Source organism: Schistocerca americana, unplaced genomic scaffold, assembly GCF_021461395.2.
Source record: "Schistocerca americana isolate TAMUIC-IGC-003095 unplaced genomic scaffold, iqSchAmer2.1 HiC_scaffold_590, whole genome shotgun sequence".
In the NCBI taxonomy this organism is placed as follows: domain Eukaryota; kingdom Metazoa; phylum Arthropoda; class Insecta; order Orthoptera; family Acrididae; genus Schistocerca; species Schistocerca americana.
The window spans coordinates 31,755-48,684 of NW_025726336.1; the positions used below are offsets into that span (position 1 = coordinate 31,755).

The 16,930-nt window shown below is 58.3% G+C and overlaps 1 protein-coding gene across 1 annotated transcript; it reads right to left on the reverse strand.

Annotated features, from left to right (window-relative positions):
- Positions 1-368: 368 nt before the first annotated feature.
- Positions 369-16,562, reverse strand: LOC124587232. Its single transcript, XM_047131434.1, has 2 exons — positions 15,645-16,562; positions 369-938 (listed from the first exon to the last, which is right to left on the reverse strand). Exons 1-2 carry the CDS (start codon positions 16,560-16,562, stop codon positions 369-371), a joined length of 1,488 nt encoding a protein of 495 aa, XP_046987390.1.
- Between the last annotated feature and the right edge of the window lie 368 nt (positions 16,563-16,930).

Sequence of the window (16,930 nt, forward strand, 5' to 3'; positions counted from 1 at the left end):
CCGCCCGCGCCGTAATCTTCACGCTACTCCGCTCCAAATTTGAAAAAATCAGGAGCTCGGAAGCCTTAGTGCCGAACCGTCCAGCAAAAGCGCTAGGACAATCAGCGACTAAACCCGCAAGCAGGTTCCTATGGCTGAGTAGCAACGAAGAGGGAAAGTGCTAGCGCAGCCCTGCACACGCGTCCGCACTCTCCAGAAGCTACTCAGCGAGAGGCCGGCGCAGCCTGCTGCTCCTTTTCTGACTTCCTCACTGTGAGGAGGTTCAGGTGGAAGTTTGTGGCCTGTTGGCCTTTACTCCCCTGGGATGATTGATGAGTCTTCTTTCTTGACTTGTAGGTTGTTCTGTACTGGCAAGGAGTGCCGATAACCTATTTTCTGTATTTGTCGGTGTGACGACTTTTCTTCTTCTTCTTCTTACTTGAGGGCTCTCCCTCGGTTGGGATAGTGGATACAGTGTATCCAGCTTTCTCATACTCTCCGTGGACGAGAGCGAAGATGACGTAGCGCATTTGCCACTCTGTGAAAATTGGGAAGGAATTGATCAGATCGTAATCCTCCTTGGAAAGACCAACAAGGCCTTCTGGATATTCGATTGGTTGGTGTGGAGGTGAAGGTTTAGAAAGGTTAGGAGGAACGAAGGGATAAGGGTTGTCGTGGTGGGGATATGTACCATCGCGAAGCGATGCAGCTATCTTCTGCGTCACAGCGCTTGCGCTGTACATGTCGGGAAGCGGGAGGAATGGGACTTCTTCCCACCCTTCTTCTTGCGCTTCTGCGTCCGTCTTGGGCAGTGTTGCCTCCCCTTCGGCAGGCACGTCGGTCTGCGTGGCCACCGTCGCAAACTTCTTCTCTCGAGGAGGAGTCGTCTGGCTGGCGGTGTCGACCGCTGTGGCGGAAGCTGCCTTGGCTGAGCGAAGCTCCTGCGTCAGCTCAGCAATCTGACGCCGAGCCTCGCCCAGTTCCGCCAGCATGGCCGCCCTCTCTTCCGCCATGGCGGATTTGAAGGCGGACATGGCTTCTTCTACGGCGTCGCTGAGGCGCCTGGTGATGGCGTCTTCTGAGCGAGTGACCACCTCTTCGCGTGTGGTGGTCACTTGCTTCTGCGTCTTCTCTGGTCCGCGCCAATTTCTCCTGTACGCGCAGGAACGGGCGTTAGCCGCGTGTGCGCCACCGCAGTTGGCGCATGTGCAGGGGGCGTCCTTCGGCTTCTTGCAGTCGCGTGTGTCGTGTGCTTGCGCACACTTCAAACACGCGACTGCTCCGCTGCAGTGCTTGGCGACGTGGCCAAGCTTTTGGCAGCGAAAGCACTGCGGTGTAGACTTCTTCTTCTTCTTCCCGGCAGGTCCTGCTAACGTGAGCAGCAACTCAGCCAAGGCAGCAGCTTTGCGTCCACTTCCGCGTCCCGACATCACGATAACCAACAGCGACAACGAACTAACGTGTACTCTCCGCGGCGTGAGCGGGAATCGCCGGCGCAGCCGGGGTGGGGGTGCTTTATGGGCTCGGGTGCGGCGGCCGGTTGCGCGCGCGCCCCATTGGTCGGCGGCCGCAACAGGGCGAGCTGGTAAAGGTGCGGCGGCGGCTGGCGGCGGGTGCCACTGTGTGGGGAGGCGCTGACTAGAGCGGAGCGCTTGCTACTGGTGTTGCTGCTGCCGTACGTTGGTTCGAGATGCCGCCCAAGACTAGCGGGAAGGCCGCCAAGAAGGCTGGCAAGGCGCAGAAGAACATTTCGAAGGGCGACAAGAAGAAGAAGCGCAAGAGGAAGGAGAGCTATGCCATCTACATCTACAAGGTGCTGAAGCAGGTGCACCCTGACACGGGCATCTCGTCGAAGGCGATGAGCATCATGAACAGCTTCGTGAACGACATTTTCGAGCGCATTGCGGCCGAGGCTTCTCGCCTGGCGCACTACAACAAGCGCTCGACCATCACGTCCCGCGAGATCCAGACCGCTGTGCGGCTGTTGCTGCCTGGCGAGCTGGCCAAGCACGCCGTGAGCGAGGGCACGAAGGCGGTGACCAAGTACACGAGCTCCAAGTAAGGAGGTGGCTCTGGAATGGAAGGAAGGATGGAGAAGGCTCCTCCGTTGCGAGAGCGGCAAAACGGCCCTTTTCAGGGCCACCAACTTGCCTTTTGCGGGAAGGGCGGAATTGTTGTTGTTGTTTGTGTGGACGGCTGTGATGTATGTGTGCATTTTGATTGTGGGTGGGGGGGCGCGTCAAAGCGTGTTGCGCGGGGTACGGCCACGAGGTTGGTCGCCGTGGCGTGGAATGGTGGCACGCCTCGTTGGCGTGGTTTTTGACCCATTGGTGTTGTTGGGGTGTGTGTGTTACCCGTCTGCGAGGGGGGACAGTGCGATCGGCGACTTTTGTGTCACCGTAACGACGGCCGTTTGCGGGTTTGTTTTTTTTGCACATCATACATGGCGAGGGTGAAATGTGAAGTGTTTTTGTTTGGTTTTTTTTGCCGCCCACTATTCCCTTTGCTGTACGCCGAGTTTGACAATGGTGCGACGTAACTGCAGCGTGGAGGTGTGTGAGTGACGTTGAAATGAACGTGCCATTAAGACGCATTGTTGTTGTATTGTACTGTACGTGTACGGCGACACGCACGATGATGTACCATTCGACTCTGATGTTTGATAGCCGTGTCTGACTGATTGCGTACGACGCACGCACACCGATGTCGTCATTCAAGATGCACGCTAGACGACGACGGCGGCGGCGGCGGTCGTTTGTTTGGCGAATGTCTGTACACGTGTTTGTCTGTGTCCATCCGGTATGTATTTGTTTGTTTGAAAGTGTTTTGTGTGTCGGTGACGTGGTCCGATCCGTCGCCCCCTGAGTAACTGTCGATCGGCGCGATAGACCGGCGTCACGCAACTGAACCCGAAGTCTTGGGCACACCCGTCATACTGTTGTACACCGTCGCGCTGAGAACGGTAACGAAAGGTTGACTTTGATCGGTCGGAATGTCTGGGCAGAACGTGAGGAATGAGGCAAGAGTGCAAGGAGGGGGGGCAAAAGAGAGAGGAAGGGAAAAAGGGGAGAAACGCATTCGTAGAGCAACGGAACGTTCCCGTGTCGGAGGCGTATTGGAGCCGCACTGAAATGCGTTTAACGGCGGCGCGGCTGCAAGTGTCTGCCGTGGTGAACGTTACCTTTGACGGCTGCATTGGGCTTTGCCTTTGCTTTTGCTTTCGCTTTCGCTTTCGCGTTCGCTTTCGCTTTCCCGGATGTACGTAACGTTTGTTGATATGGTTCTGAGGAAGAGTGTATGACAGTGCCGTGCCGTCCATGTTCGTGTGCCCTCCCATTGTGTGTATGCTATTGTCTGTGTACTTGAATGATGTATGTAGGTGTTAGTGGACATGTTTTACCAGTGGGGGGAAATGGATCGTCGATAGTTGCCGTCACTCTGTCACGGTCGAGATGACGCACCCTCCGTACAGAAAGGTGTCGAGAAAGTGAGTGTGTGTGTGTGTGTGTGTGTGTGTGTGTGTGTGTGCGTGCGTCCGTGAATTGGCAGTGTTTGGAGGTGGGCGTGCCCTGGATGTGGCTGTTCGTTAGGCGGTAGTGTTGTGTGGACAGGGGAGGGGCATGCGTAACGCTGCTGGCATGGCATTTCGGGAGATGGGAGGGGGCAAACGAGGAAACGAGGAGCGGCGGCCAAAGACGGGACGGGGAGGGGCGCGGGGTGTGGGTGGCTTGCGCCTGTGCTCGGCGTTGTGGTTTGTGCAAAAGAGGAGGAGAAAAACAATGTGAGTTGCCAGGGAGGGGAGCGGTGTTGTGTTGTGGTTGTCGTGGTGTAGCCGCAGACGCGGCTGTCAGTGAACGTGGCGAGACGGACGGATGCGCGGAGGGGCGGGGGCGGCGCATTTCGCCGGTGCCGTGCCGTGCCGTGCCGTGCCATGCCGTGCCATGCCTGAAAGCCGCGTGGTCGCTGTGTTGTTGGTGGCGTGGGGGCGAGGAGAGTACCGTACGGGTGTGCTTGTGCGCCGGAAATGGCACACTGCGCCCGCCCGTCTTGGAGGCTGATGGCTGTGGTGTGGAAATGGGGCGCGGTGATGTTGAAGCAGTTGAAGAACAGAAAAGAAACCAAGAAAACGGAAGGCGTGATGCGGCGGTGGTGGTGAGAGCGGGAAAAACAAAACAAAAAAAAAGAAGGAAAAACAACAAGAAACAAAAAAGAAAACAAAAAGTCTATCAATATTAAAATGTAAATGGAAATGGAAATGGACCCAGGCATAACCTCCCTGCACAAATAGCAGAGAGTCCGATGATAATAAAAATGTGCCAGAATGTTAACGTCCCTACAAAACAAACCCAACGATAATATTAATGAAAGAGTGAACCGTATGTAACATTGCAACAGACATAATGAAACCTGATAAATTGTATAAGGGCAGCAGCGTTGACCTTTGGCCCTGTATTCAGAATAAAAAGAGCCAAAGATCGTTACCCCAATGAAAAAGACACTGAAACACGTATGTAACATAGTAGCGATGGCGAGACATTGTAGCATCTGTGACCAGAGAGTTTGCGCTGGACTGCGCGAGTGTTGCGAGCGGTTCTCAGTCAGTCAGTCAGTCAGTCAGTAGTCGTCGCGTGCAGTACGCTAATAGTCGTCATGCAGAGCGGTCGGTCAGTAGTAGCAGCCGAGTGCGGTTGTTGTGATGTAGGCGGTCGGCAACACTGGTCAAGATGGTGAATAAGGTATACTGTTAATTAATATAATCATTAGATAATGAAAAATTGTATTTATTGTAATTATTCTCCAACAAGTTCCCCAATAATAATTTTTATTTCAAAAGCATTTTTCAAACATTTAATTTTTTATTGAACTAAAGAGTTCGTTGCACTTCACATTTCATTCCACTTCTTTGAAGAAAAATGTCACTAAAATCACAAAAAAAAAGAGAGAATATTATTATTTGCAATGCAGTTCCTCCAAGCGCTGCGCAACAACCAGAGCAGAAATGTGACATCCATTTATTCGGAGGTAAGACTTTAATTCTGATTGTTTTGCACAGGGCCAAAGACCGATATTTCGGTTTAATTGAAGTTTCTTGTCACTGAACGGACTTTTTTAAATGTTGTGTGAAGACTTTATATTTGAGTCAGATTGCGAATTTCACATTTTTGTTGCCATTTTCAATACCTCTCATTGTGGGCGAGGTTACAATTAGCGCAATGTCCATTAGCATCCGTAAATAACATTGTCCATTATTTTAAATTTTGCTGGGAGGTTACAACACACACACAAAAGAAAAAAAAACAAAAAAAAAATTGCATTTATATCCGCTCCTCAATTGTAGATACCCCTTACACAGCTGTGTGCAATGAATGAGTGCTGGCTGGTAATTAATTGCACTCCTTGGAGGGAAATGCCATAGGACGTAGTCTTTAAAAAGTGAATGTTTTTCGTTAAGAGACAAAAGTTACTTTAGAAAAACAGTAATAGTGGGGCTTTTGTTGTTGAACAAAATAAGTACAATGAACATACGTTATCAGATTTGCGCAATGCAGCGTCACACCACCTTTTTGATTATAACACAATATACTATACATCGTCCCGAACCGTGACCAGAGTCGCGAGACGAGCAGAGCACGCCGCCGACGCCCGCTCAGTACAACCGTCCACCCGCTACTACTGTCGACCGACTACTACCTCTCCCGACTCGCGCTACAATATATATAACAACTGTTCCTGGCGACCCGGTGCGTGCCACTACTGTCGTCTGGCGCGGTCCAAGCGCCGACTAGCAGCGATAAAGAACTCTCTGGTCAGACAGAGATGCTGTCATGCCTCGCCATCGCTCTGGTAATGAATACATACGTGTTGCAGCGTGCGTACCACCGGAACACGCAGTGGCGGAGCCAAAGACTGTGTTGTCGAGGTCGAGTGCGAGTGGGAAGAGAGGCAGCGTCGGCACGGAGATGCAAGCGAGCGCGAGACGCACGGGGGCTGCGGCGTGGCGCGTTTGCGGTCGGCGCCTTTGGTGGCAACGGCCGGGACAAGCAGCGGTGTATGGTGTGGTGCGGGGCGGACAGGGGCGGCGGTGGACGGGGAGGAGGCGGCGCGACGACGGCATGGGGGCGAAAACGGGACGGGGGACGGGGGACGGCGGATGTTGAGAGGCGTCACGCGCGGACAGGACACAGACACAGAGACACACAGATTGGAAAGGGAGGGTGCGCGGTAGTAGTTGGGAATGTGCGTACCGTGCGGGATGGGAGTGGGCGAGGAACACGGTCGTGGCCCCTGTTTTGGGTGCGTGTGATGACGTCGGTGTGTTGTGGGAAGGGAAGGTGCTGTGGCGGCGGCGCGTAATGGGCGTAGGCCGAAAAGAGAAAGGAACGTGGGCAGTGTGTTGGCAAGCGTCGGTTCGACTGCGACGTTGATGGGCAGGGCAGGGCAAGGTTAATGGTGGTAGGAGTAGGCGTGTGGGCGCAAAAAATCTGCCGCTGCAGGCGGTGCCGTAACCGCCATGGCGGGAAGGAGAGAGGGCCAAAGAAAGAAAGAAAGAAGAAAAAAAAAAAAAAAAAAAAAGGAGGGGGGGGGGGGGGCGAAAGTGGAGAGGCGGTGGTGTGAGAAGGGCGGGGGCGGAAGGAAGGCAGGAAGGACAAGAGGCGAGGCGACGGCTTGCTTTGTGTATCGGTCGGTCTCTGGCTATGCTTCGTTTTCTGCAGCAGGGTCGGTGCGCGGCGTGGCTCGCGGCAGTGGGAACGCCTGGTGGCTGGACGGCCAGCAATGCGGTTGGATGGGCGGCCACAGCACCGCACCTGTGCCCGAGGAGGAGACGCTGGCGGCGGGCCCTGAGGTGAGGCCGGCTCGGCTGGGGCTGTGGATGTGTAGGTGTGGCGCCGCTGCTGCAACAACGAGTAAAACGCGAGAAGAAGGGATGGCGGTAGAGAGGAAAAAAAAAAATATAAAAGGTCGTGTTGTGTTGATGCGCAGGCAGACGCGTACAGAGAGACGAGCCCGGTCTGCAGCAGGGTGTGGCCGTGCCGAGTGCAGAGCAGCGGCGGCTCGGTTCGGTTCGGTTCGGCCCGGCCCGGCGGGCCGCGCTGTTGTCGCGGACGTGAGCGCCCCCTGGCGGGTGGCCGGAGGCGGCGCGGCGTGTTGGACGTGTGGCTGGTGGCAGTGCACAATTTGCGAGTGGCTGGCGGTGTGGTGTGGCGGTTGGCGCGTCGGGCGGCGGAGAGGTATGTGTTGCGGGCGCCCTTTGCTGCGCTGCGTCGTTGCGTGTGCCGTACAGGGCGGGCGCTTGTCGACTGTGTGGCGAATTGGCGTGAAACGGCTGCCGAGAGGTGTGTGGTAGCGAGCCGGTCGGTGGTGTCAGTGCGAAGGGGAATGTGCGTGCGTTTGGCGGTTTCGGTGTGCTTTTTGCGGCGTGAGAGTGGGAATTAGTGGGGCCGGCTGTTGTGTTGGTTCCTTGTGTCTTGTGTCGCGTAGCGTGATGGCAACGTGGAAGGACGCCGGTTTCGTTTCGAGCCTTGCGTGTGGTTGTCGACGTTGACTGGTTGGCGTGTGCCGATGCACGTGCATGTGTGGGTCGCGAGTGCGTTTTTGGCTGGCTGTGTGTGTGTGTGTGTGTGTGTTTTGGGGGGGGGGAAGGGGGAGGCGGTGGTGAAAGTGCAGTCGTTGCCACGGGCGTCGTCGGGTGGGGCTGGCTGGGGCTGTGCGTCGTGGCGGAAAGGTGGTAGGTTGCGGGAAGCGAGCCCGTCGTTGACGGTGTCGCGTGAGTTGTGAATCGAGTGGGGCGCGGGGCGCGGGACAGGAGCAGCGTGCCGCTGCGTCGTGGTCGTCAGCAGAGGCTGTGCGTGTGCTTGTCCTTTTTGTGGGCGGTTCGTGCGAGGCGTTTTTGTTTTGTGTTGCCCTAGTTGTTAGTTTATTTTGTTTGTGTTTGTTATTTTGAGACGACGACTGGTTGGTGGCGTGCGCGCGAAGTGGCGGTGTGCGCTTCCCGTGTCGTTTGTGTTGTTTGGTTTTTTTGTTTTTGTGTGTTTTTTTTTGCACTGGGCCCCGGTGGGTGGGTGCGTGTGTGTCGATTGCCGGCTGGCGAAAGGTGCGCCATCGGCGGGGTGGGTCGCCGGCACAAGTAGAGGCGGCGGCGTTGTTGCTGTTGTTGTGTGGTGTTTGTTTTGTTCGGCTGTGTCGGCGAGCTGTGTTGCGGTGCGTGTGAATGGTGGTGCAAAAGTGCTGGCGTTGGGGCTGCGACTGCGACGGCGGCGAGCCGCGGGCGCGCCATTGATAGTGATGTTGTGAACAGCGGCTGTGTACGGTAGTGGTGTTGTTGTAGCACGACGTGCATCCGGGCCGGCGCGGAAAGCGCAGTTGCGGGCGGTTGCCCTTCGGTGCCAGCCCATGTCGCGTGAGCGGCGGGTTGCTCTGGTGTCGACACGTGGTGCTCTGGGTTGTTGTGTGGTGCCCTTTGGCCGGTGGGGGTGGTTCGCGTGTGTCTCGTTCGCGCTCGGTGTCTGGTCGTGGTCGTGCTGCTCCCCCGTCTGTCGGCGGTTTCCGACGTCGTCTGTACGTTTTTGTTCGTTTGCGGCGTGCCTGCCGACGTCGTCCCGTCGCGACCTTTCAACCGAAAGTGTGGCGCCCGAAGGTGAACGAACGTAACCCTGACCTCGGCGCTTTACGCTGAGCCGAGCGAACCGAACCTAACCTGTGGTGTGGCGAGGTGAGCTCAGCCTGTGAGCCCCTAACGTCTACGTAAGGTAAGCTGTCCGGCTCACGCCTCACGTTTGAACGCTTTTTTAACCTACGTTTGACGCTTCTTAACCTAGCACTGACCCCTTAACCTAACGTGTAACCTAACCTAACCTAACCTAACCTCTGACGCCTGACGTGTTTGAATGCTTAACCTAAGTTTGACGCTTAACCTAACCCAAGTCCCCTTAACCTAACCCACGTCCACCTAACCTAACCTAACCTAACGTAGACGTGTAAACGTAATGTGTAACGCGTAACGTGTAAGGTCGGCTGTCGTGTGTGCTTGACGGCAGATTGGGTTGGTCTGTAGATTCGGATTGCGGTTTGCCTCGGTCGAGGGGTTGGGTCGGAAGCGGCGAGGGGCGGCGGCGCCTGTTGCGCAGGCGGCGTCCGTTTGCGGCGGGCAATTGTTGAGAAACGGCTGTGAATGTTGGCGGGCGAGAGGAGGAGGACGGCGCGCGATGTGGCCCGACGGCTGCGGGCCGATCGGGAAACGGCGGGAGGGCGACGGAAGGCGATGGGGCGGCGGAGGCGCGTTTGCACGGCCGTCATCGCCGCACGCCTCGGCTTGTGTGGCTGTGGCGCCGGCCGCGCTGGCCGGGCTGCCGCGGCGACGGTGTGGGAGTTTTGCCGAAGGTTTGGCCATTGTGGCGGGTCGTCGGCTGGGGCTGTGGGGGCGGCATTTGGGCGGGGGCGGCGATTCTCGGCGGGCCGACCCAGGCTGTAGCGCGCGGTAGCTGCAGTTTGGCCGTGGTTTGCGGCGCTGCCGTGGCGACTGGTTGGCGACTGTGGTGTGGCTGTGTGTAGCCCCATCCTCGGTGGTTTGAAAGGCGCGGGCGGTTGTGGCGCAGGTTTGGGGCTGCTCCGCACAGGCTGTCGGACGTTGGGCGGTAGCAAGCGCGGGAGGCGCGGCGCGGCGGCGCGCAGAGTGGCGGCCGCTCTCTCGGCCGTCCGCGCCCGCCCGCGACACTGGCTGGGCCTTGTGATTCTCTGCTCTGCTGCTGTGCTGTGCTTGCGTGCCTGCCGTCCCGCTCGCTCTCGCTGTGTGTTACGCGCGTCGTCGAAATGGCAGATCAGGCGGCTACGAACGAGACTGCTGCGGCACCCGCCGCCACCGGCACTACGAAGAAGGCCAAGTCTGCGTCGTCTGCGAAGAAGCCGCGCGCCAAGCCTGCGCACCCGCGCACCTCTGAGATGGTGACGGCCGCCATCAAGAGTCTGAAGGAGCGCGGCGGGTCGTCGCTGCAGGCGATCAAGAAGTACATAGCCGCGCACTACAAGCTGGACGCGGAGAAGCTGGCGCCGTTTATCAAGAAGTACCTCAAGTCGGCCGTCGTGGCGGGCGAGCTGGTGCAGACGAAGGGGAAGGGCGCGTCCGGCTCGTTCAAGCTTGCCGGCGCCGGCGGCGGGGGGGCGGCCGAGGGCGGCAAGGCTCGTGCTGGCGGTGCCAAGAAGAAGCGCGCCGCTCCGGCCAGCAAGGAGAAGAAGGGCGCCCGTGCGGCCGGCGCAAAGAAGGCTGGTGGCGTGAAGGCGGCGACCGGTCGGAAGGCGGGCGCCGCCAAGAAGGCGTCTGCGGCGTCGGCCGCTCCCGCGGGTGCGAAGAAGGCGGCTGCGGCCAAGCCGGCCAAGGCCAAGTCGCCGTCGAAGGCGAAGAAGGCCGCCAAGGTTCCGACGAAGAAGCCGAAGGCGCCGCGCCCGAAGAAGGCGACGACGCCGTCTAAGGCGAAGGCTTCGCCCAAGAAGAAGAAGTAGAGTAGAGGAGAAAGAGATGGGGGAAAGGAAGGGTTTGGCGCTTGACTCCGTCGTCCCCACCCCCCGTCGTCGTCTAGTGGCGCGCAAGAGACGCGCGGCCCAAAAAAAACGGCCCTTCTCAGGGCCATCAAAGCACGTCGGGGAAGGTTTTGATTGTCGTGTTGCGTTTGGTGTGGGTGTCTGTCTGTATGCCCGTGGGGATGCTGTTTGCGTGCCGTGGTGGTTGGATTGCGGGGGTCGGTGGCGGGTGTGGGCGGCGGTAGCGGTAAGCGGTGTTGTTGTTGTTGTTGTTGTTGTTGTTGTCGTGGTTGATTGTCGCCGTGTTTGTGGCGGCGGCCGACGGTTGGTTTTCTGTCACGTTGTTTAGTTTGAATACGTTGGTTGGCTTGCCTGCGTTCGTTCTTCTCGGATGTCTGTCTTGTCGAGTCGTGTCTGGTCTTTGTTTTGTTCCTTTGTGTGTGTGTGTGTGTTATGTTTTGCAACGGGGGGCACGTTGAGATGCGGAAGGAGTCGGCGGGGATTTCGGTGGCGTGTAGAGCGAGCGAGCGCGTCGGAGTGGAGTGCGGGTTTTTTTTGTTTTCGAAACGAAAGCGGCGGCCGGCCAGCCACCCGTGCGGTGTGACGTCGGCCGTTGGGTATTGTGCGCTTTGAGCGCCGGGGAGGGATGATGTGTGATTGTTGCGCGCTGCTAGCAGGCAGGCAGAGTGAGCGGGTGTGGCGGACGGACGGGAAGTGGTGGTTTTTGTTTTTGGGTTGCGGGGCGAGAGGCAGGCGACCGACAAAGTTTGCTCGCGACGGAGAGATGTTAGTGGCCCTGAAAAGGGCCGTTTTTGTTTGTGCGGTGCGGTGCCGCGGCGCGGTTTAGGCGCGCTCGCCGCGGATGCGGCGCGCGAGCTGGATGTCCTTGGGCATGATGGTGACGCGCTTGGCGTGGATTGCGCACAGGTTGGTGTCTTCGAAGAGGCCGACGAGGTAGGCCTCGCTGGCCTCCTGCAGGGCCATGACTGCGGAGCTCTGGAAGCGCAGGTCGGTCTTGAAGTCCTGGGCGATCTCGCGCACTAGGCGCTGGAATGGCAGCTTGCGGATGAGCAGCTCTGTGCTCTTCTGGTAGCGCCTGATTTCTCGCAGGGCGACGGTGCCCGGCCTGTAGCGGTGGGGCTTCTTGACGCCTCCGGTGGCGGGCGCGCTCTTCCTCGCCGCCTTGGTGGCGAGCTGTTTGCGCGGCGCCTTTCCGCCGGTGGACTTGCGGGCCGTTTGCTTTGTGCGGGCCATGGCGGTAGCGGTAGCGGAGCGGCGTGCGTGGAGGTTAGGTGTGGCGCGGCGTCCGGTGCTGCCTTGACAACGGGCCCGCGCGCTTCGCTTCTTCCTTACGAGCTGTCCTTTGCTCGCGTAGGAGCAGGGTAAACAATGCTTTGTTGTTCCTGCTATGCCTGTTGTTTTGATTATGGTGCCTGATTGATTGATTCGGCCTATGGGGATACAGTTGCATCCTGCCTGCTGAGGGTTGTTAGTCCCTCAGTAGGTCAGGCCAACGTGTGGTTGGCCTGTGGTGTATGTTGTGGCCCAGGCCCTGTATGAGCCGGTTTTCTGAGTTCTCAGCCTTACTGTAGAACAGTCGTGCCGACTGTCTGAATCGGTCCCGCAGATGCAGGATGCCGGTCTGTTCATGTAGCAGAGTGGAGGAATATCTTCGTGGAAGGCGCAGGGCGAGCTTTAGGGCTCTGTTCTGCACCCTCTGTAGTGTGCCTATATGGGTGTCGGCTGCCATACCCCACACCACGGCTGCGTACTCTAGCACTGGTCTGACCAGCGCTAGGTACAGGGTGATGCCGTGCTGGGGGGCCAGCGTTGACGATGGGTTAAGCAGGGGGTACAGGGTGTGAAGTCGCCCTATAGCCCTGCTCCTAACGTCCTGGACGTGTGGTCTCCAGGTAAGCCTCTGGTCGAGTGTGACCCCGAGGTATTTGCCGGTTTTACTCCACGGCACGGGGCTTCCCGTGATAGTAACCGGCGGCATATCGGGAGGCAGTAGCCTTCTAGTGAATACTACTGCCTGGCTCTTTGCGGCGTTCTGTTTGAGCCGCCACTTAGTTGACCACGCGCCCAGGGTGTCGCAGCCAATCTGGAGGAGGCGTCGCATTTCCCTCACGTTCATGCTCCGCACGAATAGCGCGGTGTCGTCAGCGTAGAGTGCTAATTTCACCGGCGCCACTCGTGGGGCATCTGCAGTGAAAATGGAGTACAGCAGGGGGCCAAGTACGGACCCCTGTGGCACTCCTGCTCGTATCGGCCTGTGGGTCGAGGTGCCATCATCTAGTCGGACGTGGAAGGTCCGGTCGGCCAGGTAGGAGCTGATGAGGACTCCATGTGATGTCGGTACCCCGTGCACAAAGAGTTTGTACACGAGGCCGTCGTGCCACACGGAGTCGAAGGCTCTGGAGACATCAAGGAATACGGCCCCAAGGTATTCCCTGGTCTCCAGGGCGCGCATGGCTTCTTCCACCAGCCGCAGGAGCTGGTGGGTGGTGGAATGACCGCTCCTGAATCCGAACTGTTCGTCCGGGATGATGCCCTCGACCGTCACATGTCGGAGCAGTCTCTTGGCGTACAGACGCTCGAACACCTTGGAGAGGGACGGGAGGAGGCTGATTGGCCTGTAGTTTTCAGCCTGCCTTGCGTCCTTATTCGCTTTGGGTATGGCTACCACCTCCGCGTGTTTCCACTCAGAGGGGTAGATCCCAGAGCGGAGGACCTGATTGAAGATGCCTGTAAGGAGCTGGTGGGCCCCTTCCGGCAGGTTCTTCAGCAGGTGGTTGTTGACGCCGTCGGCGCCTCCCGCCCTTTTGGTGTTGAGCGTCCGTATCTGTTCTGCCACTTCCTCCTCTGAGATTGGGTCGATCCTGTCCCCTTCATCTCTCGCTGCTAGGAAGATGGGGAGCTCTTCCTCCACTCTGCTAATGTGGGCCACATCGAGATTGTCATCCACTGGGGTGAATGACGACTCGAAGTGGTCGGCCAGTAATCCTGCTTTCCCATCTGGACTACAGACGACCATCTGCCCAGCCTGCAGCGGTGGGACTCGCTGCCGCCGGCGCAGGAATGACTTGACGACTCGCCAAGCACTGCCGTCCTGTGTGTTGAGGGTGGCGACTAGGTCGGCCCAGTCGCGGTTTCTATGTTCCTCAACCGCCGCCTTGATCTCCCTCCTCATCCTGTTTAGGAGGCGTTTGGTGGCAGGTTGTCGCGTAAGTTGCCATTCGCGGAACACTCTGTTCTTCTCCCGTATAGTCTCCCGTATGTGCAACGGGAGGCTACGGGCGAAATCCTTTGGCTGGCGTGGGGGAGGAGGTGATGCTACTTCAGCTGCAAGTAGCAGCTGGCGGTTGAGGTACCGTAGTGCGTTATCTACCCCCACTTCCGTGGGGTCAGGAGCATCCGAGAGAAGTTCCAGGACGTTCTCCTGAAACCTCTCGCTGTCCATACGGTGGTAGTTCCTACGGCGGGGTGGGAGGGTGGCCCCCCTTACGTCGATGTCGTAGACCACTGGTAGGTGGTCTGACGACAGTGCACACCGGGTGGCGGCGGTCATGTGGTTCCCGATACCCTTAATAATGGCGATATCGAGAACATCTGACTGTCCTCGGTGTGGATAGATGGTGTGGTCCTGGGGTCCGAGCGCGATGGCGCCGTTGCGGAGGGCGGCACGGAGGAGTCGACGACCGCTGACGTTGGTGAGACGGGAGTTCCACTCCGTGTGCTTAGCGTTAAAGTCGCCAGCCAGGAAAACCCGTCCCCCAATCGTCAGTAGTGTGTCAAAGTCTGCCTCCAAGAGATTACCCCGTGGCGGCCTGTAGGCGGCCACGAAGGTGATCTGTCCCACCATGGAGGAGACATTGACGCCTGTGGCTTCAAGAGTTGCCAGGGCTGGGAGATGGATCTGGTGGTGTCGGAGGGAGGTCCTGACATAGATGGCAGTACCTCCTCCGGCGGTTGGCCTGTCGTGGCGGTAGCAGGCATAGTTCGCTACCTTTACCTGGACTCCTGGTTTCAGGTGAGTCTCGCACACTAGGCACAGGTCGACTGCCTCGTCCTGTATAAATTGGCGAAACTCACCTTGTTGTTTTACCAGGCCGTTTGCGTTGAATACGCATACCGATAGACCATGGATTTGCTGTCTATCCATGGTGAGCTGCTGAGGGAACGGTGACAGCCTGGAGGGCCCCCGTTACTGCCGTGACTAGTACTGGCAGTTGGGTGAGTAGAGTGTTGAGTGAGCGTAGTAGCTCACCCAAACTGGTTGCATCGCTACCTGGGGAAGTGGCGGCTGCATGGGCGGGCGCCGAGGTGGCGGCTACGGTTTGCGGCTGCGACGCCGCTACCGGTCGCCGCGTAGGACGCTCCGCACTTTGCAGTGGGTTGCTGGTGGTGGGGGGCACTTGGGGGTGTCCGCACCCTGTGTTGCTGGACAAGGGCATGTCCAGCAATCCTGTGGCTGTGAGGTTTGTCTCCGCGTTTTGGTGTTGCGGCGGAGACTTCTGTGCTGGCTGGCGCGATGGGGTGGCAGTGGTCCCCTTGGCAGCGGCAGCGTAGTTTGTGCCTGGTTGTACCTTGCGCGAGGGGGGCTTTTTCCCTTGGGGTCTGCTTGTGCGCTTAAATATAGTGCAGCCCCTGTAGCTGGCCACATGTGGCTCGCCACAGTTGCAGCACTGCGGGGGTTCTTCCCTCTTTTTCGCGCAGTCCCGGCTTTGATGATCTCCAGCGCACTTAACGCAGCGGGATGGCATGCTGCAATAGTATGCGACATGATCCAGGCCCTGGCATGAGTAGCACTGGGCCCTTCTTCGTTTCGCGCGTAATGGCTCGACCGCCACCGTCACCCGCGCTACCCTCTCTACCTGGAATATTTTCCTGTTGTCCAGGTTATCAGGGAGGATAGCTAGGAACAGCGGCATGTCTCGCTTGGTCCTCGGTGACTTCATGAGAGTCACCGAGCTGACTGGGTAGCCCATGGCTACCAGTTCTTCTTTGAGGTGATCTGTCGCCATCTTCATTGGTAGATGGCGAAGGACCACCTTTAGTTGCTTCTGGGGGTTGGCATTGTGGGTGAAGCATTTGAGCTTCTCCTGCTCGACGACTTTCATGGCTCGACGGTAGTCGTCCGTCGAGCGTACAGTTGTTTTCAGCAGGTCGCGTCCCTGGGTCTTTACAGTCAGGGAGGGGACATCTTTAAATAACTGTAGGAAGGACTCGTAGTCCTCCTGCCATTGGATTGTGATCGGAGGCGGTGCAGGCGCCCGTTTTATCGGCGCCTGCCCCGTCTCCATGTCCTCGTTGTCTTGGACGGCAGCAAAGGAGTTTGTCGTCTGCAGCGGCGCCACGATTTCGAGCACCTTTGCCCGAGCCGTGTGCCTCCGCTTGGGGACGACAAACTCCCCCTCTTCTTCCTGGGCGGCCTCCTCGTCTGTGGCGGCCTCTGGCGCGTGTTGTTTCTTCTTCTGCAACAACCTGTGGACAGAAGAAGGCGCGCTTGCCGGTGGTTCGTCCTCGTCCGTCGACGCTGGCCTCTTGCGAGACGGCAGCGCGACGTCCATTCCTTCTTCATGTAGAAGAAGCTGTTCCAGGTTCGCTTCTGGAAACATTGGGTCCTTTTGTGCTGCTGTCGGCAGGTCAACAGCCTCTTGAGTGGTCTGGTCCGGAGGGGCGGCCAGCAGAACATTGGTTGCTTGGGTAACCAAGCCTGGTGGCTCTGCTCCCTTCGGGGCCGCCTCCGGCAGTGCAGTGTCCTCTTGCGTGGACACGCCTGGCGGGGCTCCCGGCGGTACCATGACCTCTTCATTGGCTGCGCCTGGCAGTGCAGCGGCGAGATCATACTGTATGAACCTTTTGTAGGCTTTCTCCGCGGCCTCGCGTTCTGAGGCGTCTTTGGGGTTGGCCCTGCGGTTTAATACCACGAACAGCTCGACTGCTGTCAGTGGTCGATAACCTGAAGGAGCGGCCGCGGGGGTCGGGGCATTAGAGGCCGCCGCCAGAGCGTGCTCTGACGCGGCGACCACCGCCGCGACGTTCGCAGCGATGTTATTGTCTTCCATGAGGAAGACAGGAGCTCTTACGGGTATGTACTAAGCGAGTGAGCGCGGACTGGTCCCACGCGAAGGGGGTCCTGACTCACGGCGTGCCCTAACGGTCCCTAGGCGCGGCACAAATCGATTCCTGAATCGATTTGATTCGCAGCCGAAAGCGTGGAGTACACGACAATTTCGCCGCTGACGCACTCGCAAGCGAGTAGTCAGCAGTGAAGAGTCGCTGAAGCCTCCGTTACACACTCGCCAGTGACCACGTGCCTTGAGAAAGGCGCGCGAACAAAGACGCGCGGGAACAAAGGCGCCAGCGAGACAAAGCGGAGCGGTGAGCCAGAGCGTCCTCTCGCTACGGCGGCTCAGCGCGGTCGGGCCCGCGC

Bases quoted from the DNA above. Each gene is read 5' to 3' on its own strand.
- LOC124587232 (XM_047131434.1), bottom strand. From the start codon at position 16,562: ATGGAAGACAATAACATCGCTGCGAACGTCGCGGCGGTGGTCGCCGCG. The intron at 939-15,644 runs GTACGCTCGACG...GCTCGGCGTCAG, and splicing joins GCGACCTGCTGAAAACAACT to ATTGCTGAGCTGACGCAGGA.